The sequence below is a fragment of the Mobula hypostoma genome, chromosome 20 (genome assembly GCF_963921235.1).
Source record: "Mobula hypostoma chromosome 20, sMobHyp1.1, whole genome shotgun sequence".
NCBI classification, from domain to species: Eukaryota; Metazoa; Chordata; class Chondrichthyes; order Myliobatiformes; family Myliobatidae; genus Mobula; species Mobula hypostoma.
The window spans coordinates 53,068,099-53,090,965 of record NC_086116.1 but is presented as its reverse complement, the minus strand read 5'-3'; the positions used below and the strand labels follow the sequence as shown (position 1 = coordinate 53,090,965).

Here is a 22,867-nt window from a genome sequence, read left to right as displayed (position 1 = left end):
AATAATCTTCCAGAAATAGTAGGAGACAGAGGGTCCAGTGAGATGGAGGAACTGAGCGAAATACATGTTAGTAGGGAAGTGGTGTTAGGTAAATTGAAGGGATTGAAGGCAGATAAATCCCCAGGGCCAGGTGGTCTGCATCCTAGAGTGCTTAAGGAAGTAGCCCAAGAAATAGTGAATGCATTAGTGATAATTTTTCAAAACTCGTTAGATTCTGGACTAGTTCCTGAGGATTGGAGGGTGGCTAATGTAACCCCACTTTTTAAAAAAGGAGGGAGAGAGAAACTGGGGAATTATAGACCGGTTAGCCTAACGTCGGTGGTGGGGAAACTGCTGGAGTCAGTTATCAAAGATGTGATAACAGCACATTTGGAAAGCGGTGAAATCATCGGACAAAGTCAGCATGGATTTGTGAAAGGAAAATCATGTCTGACGAATCTCATAGAATTTTTTGAGGATGTAACTAGTAGAGTGGATAGGGGAGAACCAGTGGATGTGGTATATTTGGATTTTCAAAAGGCTTTTGACAAGGTCCCACACAGGAGATTAGTGTGCAAACTTAAAGCACACGGTATTGGGGGTAAGGTATTGATGTGGATGGAGAATTGGTTAGCAGACAGGAAGCAAAGAGTGGAAATAAACGGGACCTTTTCAGAATGGCAGGCAGTGACTAGTGGGGTACCGCAAGGCTCAGTGCTGGGATCCCAGTTGTTTACAATATATATTAATGACTTGGATATGGGAATTAAATGCAGCATCTCCAAGTTTGCGGATGACACGAAGCTGGGTGGCAGTGTTAGCTGTGAGGAGGATGCTAAGAGGATGCAGAGTGACTTGGATAGGTTGGGTGAGTGGGCAAATTCATGGCAGATGCAATTTAATGTGGATAAATGTGAAGTTATCCACTTTGGTGGCAAAAATAGGAAAACAGATTATTATCTGAATGGTGGCCAATTAGGAAAAGGGGAGGTGCAACGAGACCTGGGTGTCATTATACACCAGTCATTGAAAGTGGGCATGCAGGTACAGCAGGCGGTGAAAAAGGCGAATGGTATGCTGGCATTTATAGCGAGAGGATTCGAGTACAGGAGCAGGGGGGTACTACTGCAGTTGTACAAGGCCTTGGTGAGACCACACCTGGAGTATTGTGCGCAGTTTTGGTCCCCTAATCTGAGGAATGGCATTCTTGCCACAGAGGGAGTACAAAGAAGGTTCACCAGATTGATTCCTGGGATGGCAGGACTTTCATATGAAGAAAGACTGGATGAACTGGGCTTGTACTCGTTGGAATTTAGAAGATTGAGGGGGGATCTGATTGAAACGTATAAAATCCTAAAGGGATTGGACAGGCTAGATGCAGGAAGATTGTTCCCGATGTTGGGGAAGTCCAGAACAAGGGGTCACAGTTTGAGGATAAAGGGGAAGCCTTTTAGGACCGAGATTAGGAAAAACTTCTTCACACAGAGAGTGGTGAATCTGTGGAATTCTCTGCCACAGGAAACAGTTGAGGCCAGTTCATTGGCTATATTTAAGAGAGAGTTAGATATGGCCCTTGTGGCTACGGGGATCACGGGGTATGGAGGGAAGGCTGGGGCTGGGTTGTGAGTTGGATGATCAGCCATGATCATAATAAATGGCGGTGCAGGCTCGAAGGGCCGAATGGCCTACTCCTGCACCTATTTTCTATGTTTCTATGATACTTTTCTGTTATCTTCTGTACCCAGAACATGAGGGCCAGCATTCAGATGATAAGAAAGGACTGAGTCAGAAAAGGGGGGCAAGGGTGAAACAGGAGTGGAGTGAAAGGGCAACAAGACTGAGGGGCAGAATGAAATCTACAGGCAGTGTGAGATCGAGGAAAAGTGAGAGATCAAGGCACACGGGCAGATCAAGCGGATGAAGGATATTGAGGGGTTGAAGGAGAGCGAGGATCTGAGTGAAATTCAGGCGATGTAGGAAATCAGGCAAGATCAAAGGGGAAAATAAAATTGGTATAATGATTGAGGGGACTAAAAGGAAATGGCTGGTGTGAGAGGGTGGAGTGAGTTGGAGACAGACAGGGAAGAAGGATGAAGTGGGAAGAGGGAAAGGGAAACAAAAGGCAGGTGGATAGAAGCTGGGGAAAAAAGAGAGATGGGAGAGAGAGGAAAAGGTCAAGAGGGAAGGGATGGGACACAGGGAGGGTACTGGTTTAAGCCTGGGTTATAAGGTGCCGTCACTGATCCCAGCCTCCATTTGTTCAAGTGGAGGATGGTTACAGTACTAATGTATCTCAGCTTCACTGGGTAGAAAGGGAAGTATGAGTTGACCACTTCCTGTTGCTCAGTCCTACACTTCATATTTTAAATTCAGCATCGCTGCGTCTGACGGGTTCACTGATGTTTGAGCCACATACTTTAAAACTTCTTTTTTAGAATCTGCATTTAATACAAATATTCAACTAAATTTATTAAAGAACCAAGTTGTAATGTAATTTGACTTCAGATGCCAGTGCAACAGTAACAGATTAGAAATATTGCACTTGTTTTTGTTTAAAATGTACATAAAAGGTCAAAAAAATCAGGATCAATAGAAATGGCAATTATGTTTCCTATCTGACTGTAATTAATTAGCCTAACAGGTGAGCTTGTATTAAATGCTGGAAATTGTGTGCAGACAGATTAAGTGTGTATAGATCTTTACCACCATTCAGTGCCTTGGCCTGGAGTTAGCCAAGGCCAACTCCACAGAGATATCATCTTTCACATATTGCAATGTCCAATCCCAATCTTGTTCTGGTTTACATCAGTGTAGTCCCAGCAGAGATAGCAATGTGGAAAGACCACAGGCATCACCCTGGCTGTAAAAATCGAACTCACATTCAATTCAGGTTCCCTCTAGTCTCTAAGGTCTCAGTTTCTGTTTGCATAAAACAACTGAACAAATTGAATAAGATTCACTGTAAAGAAATTGATACAGTTGGCTTATAAAAATACAGAATGGGATTAAATATTCTTGATAAACATCATTCAAGTACAAAATGAAAATTGTCTGGGTCACTTCAGTCTAGATTTTCTAACTAGAATGGGAAGTAAGGGTTTGATGTTTAATCTTGAAGTTGAGAGACATGCAGAGTACAGGGCACGGTCACTCAGTGCCCTCCAGTGTGTGAATCTTTCTTCAGAGAAACAAACACAAACTGTTGGAGGAACTCAGCAGGCCAGGCAGCATCTATGGAAAATAGTACAGTTGATGTTTCGGGCCGAAACTCTTTGTCCTGCCGAAGGGTTTCGGCTCAAAACGTTGTCTGTACTTTTTTCCATAGAAGCTGCCTGGTCTGCTGGGTTCCTCCAGCATTTTGTGTGTGTTGCTCAGATTTCCAGCATCTGCAGATTTTCTTTTGCTTGTAATTAGATTTCTTCAGAGTAAATTCTTGGCCAATCTGAACAGGCAAAAAAAAATGATTACTTACGACAAAGTCAGGATCTGTTTCCCAATCATCTCCATCCTTCTCCTGATCCACTTTAACATTATGGCCCACTGCTGCTTTCCACATCTCTGTGAGACAAAAAGATGCTTGAACCAACAAATCATCAATTTAGAACACCTAGTTTTCCTATATTCTTTAGACACGCCAACGTTTAATGAGCCCTATGCATGTAATCCCCTCACATTTTCCCACTTACACTGTATCCTACAATGGACTCTCCACACCCACTTTTCTCATACCACAATTAAAGTCTATTCATAACATTTGCTATCACCTTTTGGTGGTGCGGGTCATGGCTTCAATTTCCACAAAAAGTTGCTTGCCAGTATTTGGTTTTCATTCCTATCAGTTTTATTTGGCTGGTGCTTTGACTCTTCTCACTCCTAATGGTAATGGTTATTCCACGTACCTCGCATCATATTATGGACATTCAACCAAACTATACATATAAGCTATCTTACATATTTATTATTATTTTGTTTTTACTTGTGTTGGTTCAGATCTGGAGTAACAATCATTTTATTTCGCCATTATACTTGTGTACTGGAAACGACATTAAACAATATTGAAACTTGCAATTACAGTACAGTGATCGATTGCGATCTTGAGTAAGCCACAACTCTGGATGGTTACTATGAACAGCCCTATCTTGCTGGTGGGTTGTTCCTTTTGACCTCCAGCCTCAGCCCAAAGCCTCCCTACCTTCCTCTAGTTTGATACTCAGATGGTCACTATTTCTCCCAGCCTTCCCCCTTTTGTTTAAGCAAGATGGTAATCCCTGCTCCCAACAGAAATGCTGCGTGATCATACTGGAATCAAGTTTTGCCACTGCAAATCGAACTCCTCCTCACTTTTCCTGAGGGTCTCCAGCAAAGGAAGCCATTTTGCCCATGTAGCTCTCAACCCTCCATGGAAATCTGTTAATCCTCAATCACTGCTGCAACGCACTGCATGGCAGCCTCAGAGCTCCCTCCTCACACAAGACACAGCTGTTCCAGGCTGAGCCCACTCCCACTTCCTGCTCTATCTCAGCCACAGGCTCCTCTCTCCAGTTCTGCGGCGTGGGCCGGTATTTCTTGATTCAAGAAAACGTGCGATTTATTTGATGGATTTCCATTGCTCTCAGCACCAGCTCCCGGCCCACTCAAATTTCTTTTCAGCTTAACTATCATGCAAAGCACAACAAATTGCAGAAGTGTTTGTTGCTGGTTGATTGTGAAATTCTGACCCTTCCAGAATCAGTAAGCCTGACACAGCCCCGAGCTTCTCTTGCAACAGAAAGTGATCAACTTTTAAAACTGAAAACCATTCAAAGCAAAGAATAAGATTCAGGTTCCCCTGACTACCTCGGTCTGCTAAGCTAGCAAAGTTGGGGTTTGGGGTGGGGGCACCAGGGGGCCTCTTACTTCCATATCTCATAGTTTCACTGACAAATAGTCCTGTTAGTATTAAGCCACTACTCTTGTACATTTTTCATTCCAACTGTGATATTTTTGTTACTCAGAAAATGGAGTCTTTACACTGCATGTTTTATGAGCTGGTTCTTGCAGAGAAACAGTCAGTTCAGTAACAAAATAATTTTGCAAACCAAACATTAATACTGTCTTCCAGATGTGGGTTTTTGCTGATAAAGTTGGCACTTAATGCCCATTTCTTTTTGCCTTTGAGAAAGTGATCTAGCCTTTCTCTCTGAGCACCAGAATTAACATGCTCAAGATAGAGTCGTAGAGCACTGCAGCACAGAAACCAGTTCTTTGGCCCACTTACTTCATGCTGAACTATTATTCTGCCTAGTCCCATTGGCCTGCATCTGAAACATAGCCCTCCACAGTTGTCCCATCCATGTAGTTATCCAAATTTCTCTTGAAGGTTGCAACAGAATCTGCATCTACCACTTCCATTGGCAGCCCATTCCACACTCTCACCATTTTCTAAGTGAGGAAGTTCCTCCCTCATGTTCCCTTAAATATTTCACCTTTCACCCTTATGGTCTTAATCTATGACCTCTAGTTCTTGTTTCACCCAACTTTAGTGGAAAAAAGCCTGCTTGCATTTTATAAAAATGCACTTGGAGTATTGTGTGCAGTTTTGGGCTCCTTATTTTAGAAAGGATATAGTGACATTGGAGAGGGTTCAGAGAAGATTCACGAGAATGTTTCCGGGAATGAAAGGGTTACCGTGTGAGGAACATCTGGCAGCCCTTGGGCTGTATTCCCTGGAGTTCAGGAGAATGAAGGGGGAATCTCATAGGAACATTCTGAATGCTAAAAGGCCTAAACAGATTAGATATGGCAAAGTTATTTCCAGTGTAGGGGAGTCTAGGACAAAAGGGCATGACTTCAAGATTGAAGGACGTCCATTTAGAACAGAGATGTAGAGAAATTACTTTAGTCACGGGGTGGTAAATCTGTGGAATGTGTTGCCACAAACGGCTTGGAGGCCAAGTCATTGGGTGTATTTAAGGTAAGGATAGATAGGTTCTTAATTAGCCAGGGCATCAAATGGTATGGGGAGAAGGCAGGGGAGTGGGGATGACCGGAAGAATTGGATCAGCCTATGATTGAATGGTGAAGCAGACTCGATAGGCCAAATGGCCTACTTCTGCTCCTATATCTTATGGTCTTATTGTCTTAAATCTCCTCTTATCCTCCTACGCTTCAAGGTGATTCCACAAATGGTCTTTAACTTTAATGATAGTAGTTTGGTATAATGTTGATGTTTTGAAGGCCACTCAAAGGAAAGTTACCAATAAGCATATGGCTAATAGCGACATTTTTTTCCTGTCTAAAACAATCAACTCTGGCTCTCAGTGTGGCCAGGATTGAACCAATCTTGTCTTCCCTAGTTGACAACTGGTTCAGCCCTGTTTCAGACTGAGTGGAATGGATCACTACGGGTGCTCTGGTAAGCAGAAAATTTGTTAAAAACAAACGTACTTTGGTTGCTGGAGATAGTGCCAGAAGAATTCTGTTGTGGTCAGAATCTTAAGATAAAATGGCAGTCCAGGATCAATATGTTTAAGTCAAAAACAATCTGGCAGATCTTCTCCAAATGACCAGTTCATATCCTTTATCAGTTCATTCCACTGTAGATAAAAGTGTTAACAGATTAAGCCACTCTTCATAGCACTCTTCTGTGGGAGGAAGCGATAGCAGCGTGCCACACGTGCACAGCCCTCCGGTGAAAAATGATATCGTATCCGTTAAATAGGGGCTGTGGACAATTCTGATTCGATGGAGACAGACATGAAAGCATAGTGGAACATCTGGAAAAATTTCTGAAACACTCGTTCGCTGCCGTCGTTACTGCGTGGTCGGGAATCTTTCCGAGGGTAGACCTCAAAATCCCCGGCTTTGCCTGCCGTTGGCAACCAAGATGGAGGTCGAATCATTCGGATAGAGATGGCGCTCAGTACTCGGTGTTGGAGAGCTGATCAGAGCTCGAAGTTTTCGGATGACTCAGAGTCAGACCGTGGTCAGCATGACAGGGAGAGTTTTTCTTCCTTCTCCTGTCTGCGTGAGATGTGGGACATTTGAGAGACTTTGAACTTTTACTGTGCTCATGGACTTCTTCATCAAGTTATGGTATTGTTGCACTGTTGTAACTGTATGTTATAATTATGTGGTTTTGTTAGTTTTTTAAGTCTTGGTCTGTCCTGTGTTTTAGTGATATCACACCGGAGGAAATATTGTATCATTTCTTAATGCATGCATTACTAAATGACAATAAAAGAGGACTACGTGTCTTCATAATCTAATGTTAATCCTTAATGCTGGCAACACAAACAGTGTGACGATTTTGTATCCTTCCCATAATGTCAGCCATGATTATCTATTAATTTATCTACCAACCACTTAAACTCCTCAGTTAGATTCCAACCCATCTTGCAATCCTGGGAATTTGTAAACCCACCAATCCTCCACTGAATTTTAGCCTCCCAAGAATCTAGTATTCTATATTTAAACCTCCCAATGCCTCAATGAGATTCCAGCCTGTAATTTATTCCTGACATCTATTATGTTATGCAAACTTCCACCAAACACCTCAGTTAGATTCCAGCCTATATCTCAGTCCTGGTATATTTTACATCGTGGATATCCAGACTTACTAGGCTGTTCATCAGTACCACCCTCACACACTCCATTTCTCCCTTTAAAAGAGGCTCCGTTTGGACCTACCCTCCCCATCTGATTGAACTTGTTCTGATATTAAGTAACTTCTCCTTTGACTTCACTCACTTCCTCCAGTGAAAGATGTTGCTATGGAAACTGCAACTAGTTTGAATTTCACCAACATTTTGAGCAACATGGAGTATTCTTTGTTTCAGCACAGCCAATACCTTCTATCACATTTTTTCAGCACTACAGTGTCTGAATTGGTGCATTTTCCTGAGGAAACTGACAGGTCAATGTTTCCTCTGCAGGGGGCCACCCCTCACAGTAGTGTTAGTGTGAAGCGTTGGGCTCTGTTGGTGACTGCTTATCCCTATAGAGAAGGAATTCAGTGTCCAGCTATCTAAAGCAGAGGTGACTGTGCCCACCTTGTGTCCTCTTTCCCTGCCAGCCTCGCCCTCACTATTTAGCTCTTTAGAACTCACCCTCCTTTGTGATTTCCCACTTTCACCTGTTTGATTTCTGCCCATTTCTTCAATTCTATTCTCCACCTCCAACCCCCACACTCACCTACCAATCCTCCACCCTCACACACCAATCCCCTCATCCTCGCCACCAATCCACAGCCTAGCAGAACAACCCATCCCCACCCTCACATACCAATCCACCACCCTCATTTACAATTCACTCACCAATCCCCACCCTCAGCCACCAATCTGCCACCCACCCCCCCCCCCATCACCAACCCCCTTGAAAGCAAATCCGTAGGTTGTGGCATCAGTTTAGTGTTGAGGTGCATGAAACTATCCACGCTGGTCCAGGAGTCTGATGACTGAAGAGTAACAACTATTTCTGAACCTGGTGGTGTGGGATCTAAGGCTCCCGTATCTCCTGCCTGATGGTAGCAGTAACTTTTGCCACAGAACCATCCCAAAGAATGGCAGGAAACATACCGATCCTACATTTTCTTCCTTTTGCCACTGATGACCCAAAACTCTCCATATGTCTTTTTCAATTTAAAAACAATCAGGGTCTGATCTCTAGAATGGGGAAGCCAAATGCAGATTAGTGAGGTCTTCATCCAGCACTCTAACTATCTGTTACTCTAATTGATCAATTTATTCCCGTTCTGACCTCAATATTCTCTGTTCCCAACATTGCTCTATTGAAGCTCAACACAATCTCAAGGAACAGTACCATCTTCCAATTTGGCATGGTTTAGTCTTGCAATCTTAATATTGCTTTCAACAACTTCATATATAGCGTAGCAACTGTTCTTATTGTTCTAGAGAGCAGCTATTGTAATGATCTTGCAAGGACCACCCACCCTACCTCCTTTGGCTGCTTATCTATATCTTTTGCATAAATTCTTGTCTCCAGTAACCTGACCATTAACTGCAACCACACATCACCCTATACAGGCTGAACCTCACCTCAGTACTTGCTTAAAGCCTACTAATTTCCAGCTATTTCCATTTAATTCAAGAAGCAAAATTTGAAATGTTTATCCAATCACAAACAAGAGAAAATTTGCAGATGCTGGAAATGCAAGCGACACATACAAAATGCTGGAGGAACTCAGCAGGCCAGGCAACATCTATGGAGAAGAGTAGTATTGACATTTCCAGCCGAGACCCTTCAGCAGCGTCTCAGCCCAAAATGTCGACTGTACTCTTTTCCATTTGAAATGTTTATTCTGTTTTTTTTTTCTCCTGGTCCATTATTTCTAGCCTTCTCTCAATTCCAGATTTTGCACCTTGTGTTTAGCTGTCTATGTAATCAATATTCTACACATAAACATTATGTAGCTCTTGATCAGTTCCCTGTGATTTTATTTCTAGGTTTCCAAATTCATAAGGGAGATTACTGACAGTAAATCACTGTTAAATATCTACTAATTCATATACAAAATCCAAATCCCCTTGATCCGAATCGTTCTGGAATTCTCTCTTTGACGGGAGTTCAGTGAAACCCTCTCTCACTACTCAAAACATTGACTATACTCTTTTCCATAGACACTGCCCGGCCTGCTGAGTTCCTCCAGCATTTTGTGCGTGTTGCTTGGATTTCCAGTATCTGCAGACTTTCTGTTGTTTGTTATTCGATTACTGCACTGCCAAGTCTGGTCCAGGGATGCCTAACCTGAAGAAGTTAAATCTTCCTTTCGACAGAAGCTCAGTGAAACCCTCTCTCACTACTCCTTCCCTCTGATCTCCACTGCCGTCCAGCTCTTCAATCCTCCTCTCCCTCCACCTTCTAACTCCAACCCCTCATTTTTGTTCTCCAGTTCTGCTAAAGGGTTTTGGCCCAAAACGTAGATTGTACTCTTTTCCATAGATGCTGCCTGGCCTGTTGAGTTCCTCCAGCATTTTGTGTGTGTTGCTTGGATTTCCAGCATCCGCAGATTTGCTCTTGTCTGAGATTTTGCAGATGCTGGACATCCAGACAAATACACACAAAATGCTAGAGGAACTCAGCAGGCCAGGCAGCATCTATGGCAATAAACAAACAGCCGATATTTCGCAGATGACTGTATCTAGATCACCCACCCTCCCCGAGATACAACCACTTCTGGTCAGCTTGAAGTTCACAATCACTCTCGCTATCTATAACGGGAACATACGCAGAAGATATTTCCCCCAATGCCTCCCAACCTCTGTCTTGAAAGGCCTAGCTCGAATTGTTAGACCATGCAGCTGTGCCTCTAGTATGTTCCCAAAGCTTTCAGCACTTCTCACTATCAAACATTACCTTAATATTCTGAGAACTTTGCACTTTTGTTTCTGCACGTCACACGGATTCCAGTCCAGCCTAGATTGTTCACTCCGGGGTAGGCTATTCTGTAAATACGTAGCCCCTCCCAATTCCTTCAGTAACAGCCGCAGTATTCTGAACATGAACCCCCGAACAATCAACCTCTCTCCTACTTCCTGGAACACCTCAATCAGATTCCGACACATTTCTCACTCACATCTCCTTTCTCACTTCACTAATTTCGGTAGTTTAATACAAATACTACTGGGACAGTCACAAATCTAGCCAAAGGTTCTCCGTCGCCTTTGAGGCGAGCAGAGGCGAAGAGGAGGTTAATTTCTCCCGGACGCTGAGGGTGTAAGCATTGCTAGCAGTGCCCGATGTTTCTCTACTGTCTACCACGAGACTCAGGGCGAGAAAGTATTCCCAGATTAGGACGATGCTGTACACTTAGAGAACTTCAGGAAACTTTCTTACCGGTGATACGGGGTTGAGACAGGCTGTAAGTCCGTAGGCAAGCTCGCTACCTGTTCTCACAGAGGCTGGGCTTAGAAATCGCGATTTGACTTTAAACAGGAAGGGGCGAGAACCTCTTGCAGGCAACAGTTCCCTGAAGTTTACCAGAGCTCACGCACGGCATGATCATAGCCCAGCGGCGACGGTTGGTGTAGTGGGGACAAGACAAGACAGCAGGCGAGTCCAGGATTTTATATATATATCGCGGCTGAGAGTTCAACTGATTCAACCCGAATGAGAATCAGGAAACTGGGCGGGATCCTTGATCGGAATTGGAATTTGGAAAAGGTGTGGATCACAGTCCAAAACAAGACTGTATTTCGAAGGGCAGCTGGACAAGACGCAATTCCCGAGGTACAACCACATCTAGTCAGCTTGAAGTTCACAATCAATCTTGCTATCCATAACGGGAACATACGCGGAAGATATCTCCCCCGGTACCTCCCAACGTCTCTCTTGAAAGGCCCAGCTCGAATTGTTAGACCATGCAGCTGTGCCACCAATGTAGTTTTACCCATTACTAGATTTGCCAGGTTGGCATACTCGGTGCCCGCATTCCCCAAAGCTTTCAGCTTCTCCCTATCAAACATTACCTTAATATTCTGTGAACTTTGAGAAGGATGTCCCGCACCACGATTGTAATGGGGGACTTCAAAATGCAAGAGGATTGGGGAAATCAGGTTGGTGTCAGATTGCAAGAGAGGGAATTTGTTGAATGCCTTCGAGATGGCTTTTTAGAGCAGCTTGTGCTTGAGCCTAGTCGGGGAAAAGCTATCTTAGATTGGGTGTTGTATAATAGTCCAGATATTATGAAAGAGCTTAAGGTAAAAACCCTTAAGAGGCAGTGATCATAATATGATTGAATGCTGTATACTTTATTGTTGCCAAACAATTGATACTGGAACGTACAATCATCACAGTGATATTTGATTCTGCGCTTCACACTCCCTGGATTACAAATATTAAATATTAAAAATATTAGAAATAGTAAAAATTAGTAAATATTAAAAATTTAAATTATAAATCATAAATAGAAAATAGAAAAATGGAAAGTAAGGTAGTGCAAAAAAACCGAGAGGCAGGTCCAGATATTTGGAGGGTACGGCCCGTATCCAGGTCAGGATCCGTTCAGCAGTCTTATCACAGTTGGAAAGAAGCTGTTCCCAAATCAGGCCGTATGAATCTTCAAGCTCCTAAACCTTCTCCCGGTGGGAAGAGGGATGAAAAGTGTGTTGGCTGGGTGGGTCGTGTCCTTGATTATCCTGGCAGCACTGCTCTGACAGCGTGCGGTGTAAAGTGAGTCCACGGACGGAAGATTGGTTTGTGTGATGTGCTGCACTGTGTTCACGATCTTCTGCAGCTTCTTTCAGTCTTGGACAGGACAACTTCCATACCAGGTTGTGATGCACCCTGGAAGAATGCTTTCTATGGTGCATCTATAAAAATTTGTAAGGGTTTTAAGGGACAGGCCAAATTTCTTTAGTTTTCTCAGGAAATAAAGGCGCTGGTGGGAATATGCTAGGTCCTAAACAAATTACTGAATAACCTGACAGTAAATTATCAGAGTTTTACTGTTGCTTAGCAGAATTGCTCTTATGCTTTTTTATAAAATAAATAAGAATTATTTGTTTCTGAAGTGTTAGCAACAGTCAGCATTTATAATATTGAACCTGTAGGTTGAAGGTGAACAACTAGCAAAAGAGCAAAGTGATCATATCCATTTTCTGAAATTTACTTGCACAGGCATGACAGAAATTTCCTGACTAAAATCTGCAAAAGTATTCCACATTGATCGTTCCCCGAGTTATTGCCATGAGACAGCGTTATGGTCCATTAACTTGTTGGCAAATTTAATTAGCAGATTAGAGGTGAGGGTGGCAACATAGTCATCGGTTTACAGGGAGTAAAGGAGGGGGCTTAGGACACAGCCCTGAGGGACTCCTGTGTTGAGAGTCAGAGGGGTGGAGGTGAGGGAGCCCACTCTTACCACCTGCCGATGATTTGACAGGAAGTCCAGGATCCAGCTGCACAAGGCAGGGTCAAGGCCAAGGTCTCTGAGCTTCCTGTCGAGCCTGGATGGAATCATGGTGTTGAATGCTGAACTGTAGTCCAAGAACAGCATTCTCACATAAGCATCCTTCTTCTCCAGATGCGTAAGGACGGTATGTAGAGCAGTGGCTATTGCGTCATCTGTCGATCGGATTGCATCGTCTGTTGTTATTTTACAAGAAAATAAAGAAAAGCAATTGAATTTATTTAAAAACTAATCATTAACAAAGTCTGACAAGGAACCAATGTGCGATAGAAGACAAATTGTGCTAATAATATAAACAAATAATATGGAGAACATGAGCTGTAGGGCCCTTGAAAGCGAAAATATAGGTTGTGGCATCAGTTCAGTGATAGGGGAGTGAACTTATCCACGCTGGTCCAGGAGGTTGATGGCTGAAGGGTAATAATTAATGCTGAACTTGGTGGTGTGGGATCTAAGGCTCCTGGATGTCCTACCTGACAGTAGCAGTAACCTATGCTGCAGCACCATCCCAAAGAGGGGTGGGAGACATACCAATCCTACATTTTCTTCCTTTTGCCAATGATGACCCAAAACTCTCCTCCTTGTTGAAACTAATCCACATGTCTCTTTCAATATTAAATACAATATGTTTTTCATCAGAATCTGATCTCCAGTATGGGGAAAGCAAATGCGGATTAGTGATGCCTTCATCCAGCACTCTGGTTATATGTCACTTTTATTTGGCGGGAGGAGAAGATGGCGGCGCGATGCAGTGTGCGCAGCTCTCCAGTGAAATGATATCGTATTTGTAAGTAGGATGCTATGCACAATTCTGATTTGATGGAGACAGATGTGAGAAGCAGAGGAATATCTGGAGAAATTTCTGAAATGCCCGGTTCGCTGCCGCTGCTACTGTGCGATCGAGAATCTCCGGAGGGAAGGTCCCAAAATCCCCGGCTTTGCCTGCTGCTGACGACTGAGGCTGAGGTCGAAGCGTTCGGCAAAGATGGTGCTCGGTACTGGGTGTCGGAGGGCTGATTGGAGCTCGAAGTTTTCGGACGACTTATAGTTGGACTGTGGTCGGGCATGGCAGGGAGAGTTTTCTTCCTTCTCCCATCTGCGTGAGATGTGGGACTTTCGAGAGACTTTGAACTTTTTTACTAAGTCATGGCCTGTTCTTCATCAAGTTATGGTATTGTTTGCACTGTTGTTACTATATGCTATAATTATGTGGTTTTTGTTAGTTTTTCAGTCTTGGTCTGTCCTGTGTTTCTGTGATATCACACCGGAGGAATATTGTATCATTTCTTAATGCATGCATTACTCAATAACAATAAAAGAGGACTGCGTGACCTTATAATCTAATCTAATCTAATTAATCAATCTATTCCTATTCTGACCACAATATTCTCTGCTCCCAACATTGCTCCATTAAAGTTCAACACAATCTTAAGCAACTGTACCAACCATCTTCCATGGTTTAGCCTTGCAGTCTTAATATTGGTTTCAACATCTTAATATATATCAACTGTTCTCATTGTTCTCAAGAGTAGGTATTGTAATTACCTCCACCTTCATTGGCTGATTATCTATTTCTTTTGCATATATTCCTGTCTCCAGTATTCTGACCTTTATTTGCAACCACATTTCACCCTATACAGGCTGAACCTTGCCTCAGTACTTACTTAAAGCCTACTAATTTCCAGCTATTTCCATTTACTACAAGAAGCAAAATTTCAAATGTTTATTTTTTTCCTCCTGATCCATTATTTCTAGCCAACTCTCAATTTTGGATTTTTCAGTTTGGGTTTAGCTGTCTGTGGTCTTTGATCCATGTGATCATCCTCTTGATTTGTTAATCCCTCCAGAGATTATGACATTCAAAGTCCAGTTCCTAATTTAACTTCTAGCCATTGTTGAGTGTGGCATTAAGATTCCCATGTAAAACTAAAGTCAATGCAAATCAAATGGCTCGGAGTCCTGCAGCTCTCAATGGCTGCACTTAGAGTCATGGAATCAACAGCTCTTGAATGGGTGTGAACTTGAAATATCATGCTTTTGATACTTACTGACTTTTTTTCTCTTTTGTATTTGCAGTTTGTTATCTTTTGCATATTGATTGTTCGTCTCTTCTGTTGGATGTGATCTTTCATTGACGCTATTGCGTTTCTTGGATTTAAAGTGTATGCATGCAAGAAAACAAATCTCAGAGTTGTACATGGTATATGTGTACTTTGAAAAATTCCTGCAATTGCACAAGGTCATATTTACAGAGTGTTACTTTATAAATCAATAATCTCACCCCTTTCAAATACACAGAGCAAAAGTTTTCCATGAGACAAGCAAAGACAGGCTGCATAATTCTACCAGGAAATTCATTCACACTACTGCTCAAACATGTACATTAAAGGCAGGCTATTTACACAGATGGGCTGTTACAAATACTATCTCTGCCACAATCTGCAGAGTGCAGTGACAGTCACAAAAAACAGGATCTGCTTAATGATGCATTTCACCAATAACATCAGCAGGGACTTGCTGGACCCAGTGCTGTGTTTCTGTCTTGTTCCTTCAATGAACTGCGGATGGGGATCCATTACTACACGCTTGGTCAAGGGGACCAGAGCACTGTGTTCCGGGATGGAGCTGGCAAAGTTGAACATGTTGGAATGATTCTGGCTGAGTTGTGGTGGGATGTTAATGTCAGCGGTGGATGGGGTGGTGGACAAGTTCAAATACAACCATCACAATACAAAAGAGAATTTTACACCAGAAACATGGAAGTGAAAACAAAATCTGTTCTGCTGTACCCTGAGATCATAACTCATCTCTGATCTAACTGTGTATAACTTTTCTTCATGTTACTTTTGTTAATAAAAATATCAGTCTGTTATCTTAAATTGAGCAGTAATTTTATAAATGACAAGTACAAACTCCTACTACACTTTGAGTACAGAAGCATTTTCAAACTTTACTTCTGAAAAACCAATTCTTAAGTTTTACGTCATACTATTTTCTTTACTTAACTTCTCATTAATTACCCATAAAGTCCTGCATCCAAATACACCTTAGCTTGTTGAATTCCAGGAAATCCGTTTCTATTGGTAGCAATAATTCCTTCACCCTTGTATTCTGCTTCTCCTAATATTCAGGCCAGTATTCTGGTAGCCTTGATACCTCTTATGCCTGTCAATGATATTTATATATATTTTTATGGACCCTAAATCCTCTTTGTACCTCCACTGTTTCTAGCTTTAAGACCATTCAGAAACTATTATTTTATCCTTTTAAAATCAAAAATACAATTTTGCTTTCTTCATTTTTTTATTCTTAGTAATTTAATGTTTCCACCCATAGTGTATTACATCACCTATCGTTGTGATTGGTAAACAAGGAAATATGGTTTGCAAATCAACCCAAAAAAACGCTAATAGTGGAAGAAGAAATAAGAAAACACTGTATGCATTTAGCAGGCCAGGCAGCATCTGTGAAGAGAGAATTGGGGTTTTATACTTCATACCAATAACACTTCATCAAACTTGACGAGAAAACAAGCAAGTTTTAAGTTGCCAAGAAAGGGAGCAGCAGAGAGGACTAGAGGAATGTCCATGATAGGCTAGATAGAAAGATTGTCCAGTTGACATACACTCAGTCGCTACTTTATTAGGTACCTCCTATACTTAATAAAATGGCCACTGAGTGTAGGTTCATGGTCTTCTGCTGCCGTAGCCCATCAATTTCAGGGTCCGATGTATTGGGTATTCAGAGATGCTCTTCTGCACATCACTGTTGTAATAAATAGATAGATACTTTATTGATCCCAAAGGAAATTACAGTGTCACAGTAGCATTACAGGTGCACAGATATGCGAATATTAGAAGAGAAGTAAGAAAGAATAAAAAAAATAAGTTACCTCAAACAGTCTAATGGCGGGGGGGGCAGGGTAGGAGGTCTTCACTTCCCTACAGGTTGACTCATTATAGAGCTTAATAGCTGAGGGTAAGAGTGACCTTATATAGAGCTCTTTGGACACCCAGCACAGTTATCCCAGTCTATTACTAAAATGCTCCTCTGTTCAGCAAGGGTGGCATGCAGTGGGTGAGAAACATTGTCTAGAATTGCCAGGATTTTCCGTAGGGTCCTTTGTTCTACCACAGCCTCCAGTATGTCCAATTTGACAGCTATAATAGAGCCAGCTTTTCTAATCAGTTTATTGAGCCTGTTGGCATCACACTTGTTGATGCCATTGCCCCAGCACACCACCACATAGAATATTGTACTGGTGACAACAGACTGGTAGAATATGTGAAGGACAGTCTGTGTACTCCAAAGGATCTCAGTCTCCTCAGGAAGTTGAGACGACACTGGCCCTTCTTGCACACAGCCTCTGTGTTGGTGCTCCTTAAGTCTGTCATCCAGGTGCACCCCCATGTACTTGTAGGTCCTCACCACATCCACGTCCTCACCATCGATAGTAACTGTCAAGTACCCCATGATGGGTTAACGAACCAGCAGAGATGGAAAACACTTTGGAGTCTGACATTGCTATTAACTAATAATGTTTATTAGTAATTACGCAATACAGTAATATAAAACCAGATATATAAAACAGGTTAGCAATGGTTATAGATAAGTAAGAATATCAGTAAGTGTGGAAGTATATATGAAAACCAAGCTTCTTCAAGTCTAGGGGTAAATAGATAGTCTTACGACAATGAGTAAAGTTCAGTTTAGTTCGTGGTATTGAGTTGAGTAGTGATGGAGAGAGGGAGAGATTTGAGTCTTCAGGTGAGCAGACACCGATCTTCTCGTTGTCCTCCGAAATCCTTTAAAAAGTCACCGAATGTGACTTCAACAAAGGGGACCGTTTTTCTGTGGTGGAGCTATCAACCCAGGCAAGGGTTGGCACATGGACAACTTTCCACGGGTCAATCCCTTTTCTCACTGCAAGAGCCACTGATCGATCCTCCAAGAGCCACTTTTTCTGTGGGCACAACAAAGCTCATGCAGTGTCCAAAAACATGTGTCACAGGTCTGTCATCTGACCTCCTATTTATCTCACCGTACTGAGTACCAACTGTCTCTCAAATAACTCCTCCTTCCTTTGTCTGTGTAATAAATGTCCTTGGGAAGTATAAACACCCTCCAGAGAAACCATAACCTCGATTGTCCATCAAATAACACCGCCCTCAGTCACCATAGTGACTTATGAGCTGCTTGGTGCTCTCTCTCTCCAACTCAGCAGAAAAGTTAGTCTCAGTTCCTTCTCATGCCTTAAAGTGACAGTCCAAAAGTTAGTCTTCGTCTCTCTCTCTCTCCCTCTCTTTCTTTCTCTCTCTCTTTTCAAAACAAGATGTTGGTGTCAAATACCTCTCTCTCTCTTTCAAAAGCACAGTTCATAGGAGTAATTCAGGACCCCGTCACATAACAGGGAGCAGTGCAGGCTTAGTCTTCTTGAAGTCCATCACCATCTCCTTTGTCTCACTGATGTTGAGCTGCAGATGATTCAGCTTGCACCATTTGACAAAGTTCTCCACTATGGCCCTGTATTCGTCCTTTCGTCTTCCCTTTATATACCCAACTATTGCTGAGGCAACAGAGAATTTCTGCAGATGACATGGCTTAGTGTTGTATCTAAAGTCCAAGCTATATAGGGTAGACAGGAAGGGGGCCAATGCAGTCCCCCGTGGGGCCCCAATGCTGCTTATTTTGATGTCTGCCTCTCGGCTCTGAAACCACACAAACTGTGGTCTGCAGGTCAGGTATTCCATTATCCAAGGTACAATGGAAGTGCCAACCTGCATTGAATGAAGCTTTTCCTCCAGCAAAGATGGCTGTATGGTATTGAACGTACTTGAGAAATCAGCAAACATGATCCTCATAGTGGTGCCCTGCTTATCCAAATGGGAGTAGGCTCTATTCAGCAGATAGGTGACAGCACCATCGACTCCAGTGTGCTCTGGTAGGCAAATTGCAGGGGATCGAGGGCTGATCTGACCGGAGGTCGGAGTTGAGCTAGGAGCAGTCTCTCTAGAGCAGGGGTCCCCAACCTGTTTTGCACCGCGGACCGGTTTAATATTGACAATATTCTTGTGGACCGGTGGGGGGAGGTGTTCAAGTAGGGTTAAACTCACCTCAATATGTCTTTTACAGTCAGTGTTGCCAACTTTCTCACTCCCAAATAAGGGACAAAAACAGCAGTCAAATCCCGGGACACTTTACCCCTGGAAAGACTACCATGACCATGAGGCCTTGCGTGGGCACCTGTGCGCATGCGCGTACGTGCTGACCCTCCCCCAACAAATCGGTTTTGCCTTCATCTTCCCGACTATACTGTACGTACATTATTTCTACTTTATATAGGCTGTGTATTTATCATATCATTCCTGCTTTTACTATATGTTAGTGTTATTTATTTTCTGTTTTATGTGTTATTTGGCATGATTTGTTAGGTTATTTTTTGGGTCTGGGAACACTCAAAAATTTTTCCCATATAACTTAATGGTAATTGCTTCTTTGCTTCACGCCATTTCGGCACGAAAGGTTTCATAGGAACGCTCTGCCTTGGTGGGGGAAATACGGGACAAGGGCGGTCTCGTATGGGACAAACCAATTCAGCCCAATATACGGGATGTCCCGGCAAATACGGGACGGCTGGCAACCCTATGTTCAAGTTCAACAGCGGGCGTGACAGGGAATGAGGAAAGGTGCAGCTAACTCATATCGTTTCCTCGCAGCCCGGTACCGGTCCGCTGCTCTAGAGTTTTCAGGTTGTGAGAGGTCAGGTCCATTGGACGGTAGTCATTTAAGACTTTTGCTTGGCCCTTTTTTGGGTAACTGGGACTATACATGATGTTTTCCACAGTCGGGACCCTTTCCAGGCTGAGACTCAGATTGAAAATGCACTGGAGAACTCCACACAACTGCTCAGGACACCCCTTCAGGACCTTGGACTTCACATCCTCCGGTCCCAATGCTTTGCCATGTCTGAGTTTCCCCCGGGCCCTTCTCAACCTGCACAGTAGTGAAGATGAGTCCATGATGACTGGGGAGTTGGTGGAATGTGGGGCCTGGGGGAGGTGAAAATTGGGATGAAAGCGGTTGGTATATGGATGGTAGGTGCAGGGTAAGGAGGGGACGTAGCCAGTGGGAGCCTGTGTTGAACAGGCGGGGGGGGGGGTTGATGGGGAGAGGAGGGAGAGGGGAGGCATTGGTGCCTCAGCACCTGGACTGCTGAGATGGCGGGGTGGGGGGTTGTGAACAGGAGTGCAATTGTCAAACCTATCGAAGAATTGGTTTGATTCATTAGCCCATTCATGGCTGTATTCCGAGTTTCTACAGCTTGGCTGGCTGAAACCTGTGATCCCTCTCCACACCTCCTGTGTGCTATCCTGCCCAAGCCTGTTCTCCAGCCCTCTCCTGAATTCCTCTTTAGCCACCTTGATGCCACTCAATGTAATTGATTTGAATGCCATTTAAGAATGCTTATTAATCATAGATGAACTGCCTAGTATATAAATATAGGAGAAATGATTGTAGTAAAGAGACGGGGACAATGTTGGAACTTAGAGATGTAGATCACAATACTTGCTAGAAAGGAAAATGTTGAAAACGATCGGTAAATATATAGATGACTTTCCATGCAGTGGCTAAATCATTTCTAAATACAGTGAATAACTACGCTGCTACTCAGAAGCCATCCAATATCAAAATTCTGCAGATGCTTGAAATTTGAGAAGAAACAGAAAATGCTTCAGATACTCATCAGACAACATCTGTGAAGATGGAAATAGTTAAACTTTCAGGTTGGTGCCTTGCTCAGTATCTCAATTTCTTTTTTTTTACTGTCATGAGGTATCTGTGACACAGTCGTATTTTGCTGCTTTGATTCCAATCCTACCTTCTGACAGCCTCCTCAAACCCGGCTAACTTTTTCTTCTCGTCAGTGATCTGCCTTTAATTGTATAGGTGCTATTTTTTACAAAATGTCTCTACTCATGTCAAATGCCAAGTCATTTAAATATTTCATTTCAAAAGCTTCGGTCAGATTGGCCTAACCTTCACAGATGTTTGGTGGCTTATTGATCCAGTGAAAATGTTCAGTGCTTTGACTCTATCTTCATGTAAAGATGATTGAGATTTCTTGACAAATGCCTATAAACACCTACTTTCCATCTCTTACCTTCCAGAAATCTCAGGGTGCCATGTGTTTTTTTAGGCTAAGAAACATTTCCCACTGATGTATTAAAATGAAAGCATCAACATCCCAGGAAATTGCTATTTAGTGCCATTACTTTCAGTAATTTTGGCAATTGATCACCGATTCAGTATTTGCTTCCTTGGGATTTTGTGCATACTATTTAGAAACATAGAAAACCTACGGAACAATACAGGCCCTTCGGCCCACAAACCTATGCCAAACATGCCCTTACCTTTGAACTACCTAGTCTTACCCATAGCCCTCTATTTTTCTAAGCTCCATGTATCCATCCAGGAGTCTCTTAAAAGACCCTATTGTTTCCGCCTCCACCACTGCTGCTGCTGGCAGCCCATTCCACGCACTCACCACAATCTGCATAAAAAAAACTTACCCCTGTCATCTCCTCTGTTCCTGTTCCAAGCACCTTAAAACTATGCCCTCTCATGCTAGCCATTTCAGCCCTGGGAAAAAGCCTCCGACTATCCACACGATCAATGCTTTCAATTATCTTGTACACCTCTATCAGGTCACCTCTCATCCTCCGTTGCTCCAAGAGGCAAGCCAGTTCTGGATCCATAAAGCAATTTCCCCTTGGATCCCATGCCTCCTTACTTTCTCAGTAAGCCTTACGTGGGGTACCTTACCAAATGCCTTGCTAAAATCCATATACACTACATCTACGGCTTTACCTTCATCAATGTGTTCAGCCACATTCTCAAAAAATTCAATCAGGCTCGTAAGGCACGACCTGCCTTTGACAAAACCATGCTAACTATTCCTAATCATATTATACCTCTCCAAATGTTCATAAATCCTGCCTCTCAGGATCTTCTCCATCAACTTACCAATCGCTGAAGTAAGACTCACTGGTCCATAATTTCCTGGGCTATCCCTACTCCCTTTCTTGAATAAGGGAACAACATCCACAACCCTCCAATCCTCCGGAACTTCTCCTGTCCCCATTGGTGATGCAAAGATCATCACCAGAGGCTCAGCAATCTCCTCTCTCGCTTCCCACGGTAGCCTGGGGTACATCCCATCCAGTCATGGTGACTTATCCAACTTGATGCTTTCCAAAAGCTCCAGCACATCCTCTTCCTTAATATCTACATGCTCAAGCTTTTCAGTCTGCTGCAAGTCAGCACTACAATCGCCAGGATCCTTTTCTGTAGTGAATACTGAAGCATAGTTCTCATTAAGTACCTCTGTTATCTTCTCCGGTTCCATACACACTTTTCCACTGTCACACTTGATTGGTCCTGTTCTCTCACGTCCTATCCTCTTGCTCTTCATGTACTTGTAGGATGCCTTGGGGTTTCCCTTAATCCTGTCTGCCAAGGCCTTCTCATGGCCCCTTCTGTCTATCTTAATTTCATTCTTAAGCTCCTTCCTGTTAGCCTCATAATCTTCTAGATCTCTATCATTACCTAGTTTTTTGAACCTTTCGTAAGCTCTTCTTTTCTTCTTGACTAGATTTACAACAGCCTTTGTACACCATGATTCCTGTACCCTACCATCCTTTCCGTCTCATTGGAATGTATCTACGCAGAATCCCACACAAATATCCCCTAAACATTTGCCATATTTCTTCCGTATGTTTCCCTGAGAACATTTCTCTGAGTTAGGTTTAATATTCTGACAGGGAATGAGATCTGATTATCTGGAGGAAGTGTGGGAATATCATTTGTTTTTTAAATTGGTTTTCTGTTACCAATCCTTTGTCCATTGGGATCAATTACCATATTTCCCAGTTTTCTGATAAGCTAAAGTGGGTTCACAAAGCAGACAAGTTTTTTTTTAAA

General features: G+C 42.9%; 1 protein-coding gene across 2 annotated transcripts in view; it reads right to left on the bottom strand.

Annotated features, from left to right (window-relative positions):
- Positions 1–11,070, bottom strand: part of LOC134359534 (src substrate cortactin-like) — an 87,604-nt gene extending 76,534 nt beyond the window's left edge. Inside the window, exons 1-2 of one of the 2 annotated variants that reach the window (XM_063072937.1) lie at positions 10,813–11,070; positions 3,452–3,537 (exon numbers count right to left, since the gene is read on the bottom strand). In XM_063072937.1, coding sequence (XP_062929007.1) covers positions 3,452–3,535 — 84 coding nt within the window. In that variant the 5' untranslated portion in view covers positions 3,536–3,537; positions 10,813–11,070. Of the gene's footprint in view, positions 1–3,451; positions 3,538–10,332; positions 10,446–10,812 lie in introns of those variants that run through there. The other variant, XM_063072938.1, reaches the window with a different exon arrangement.
- Between the last annotated feature and the right edge of the window lie 11,797 nt (positions 11,071–22,867).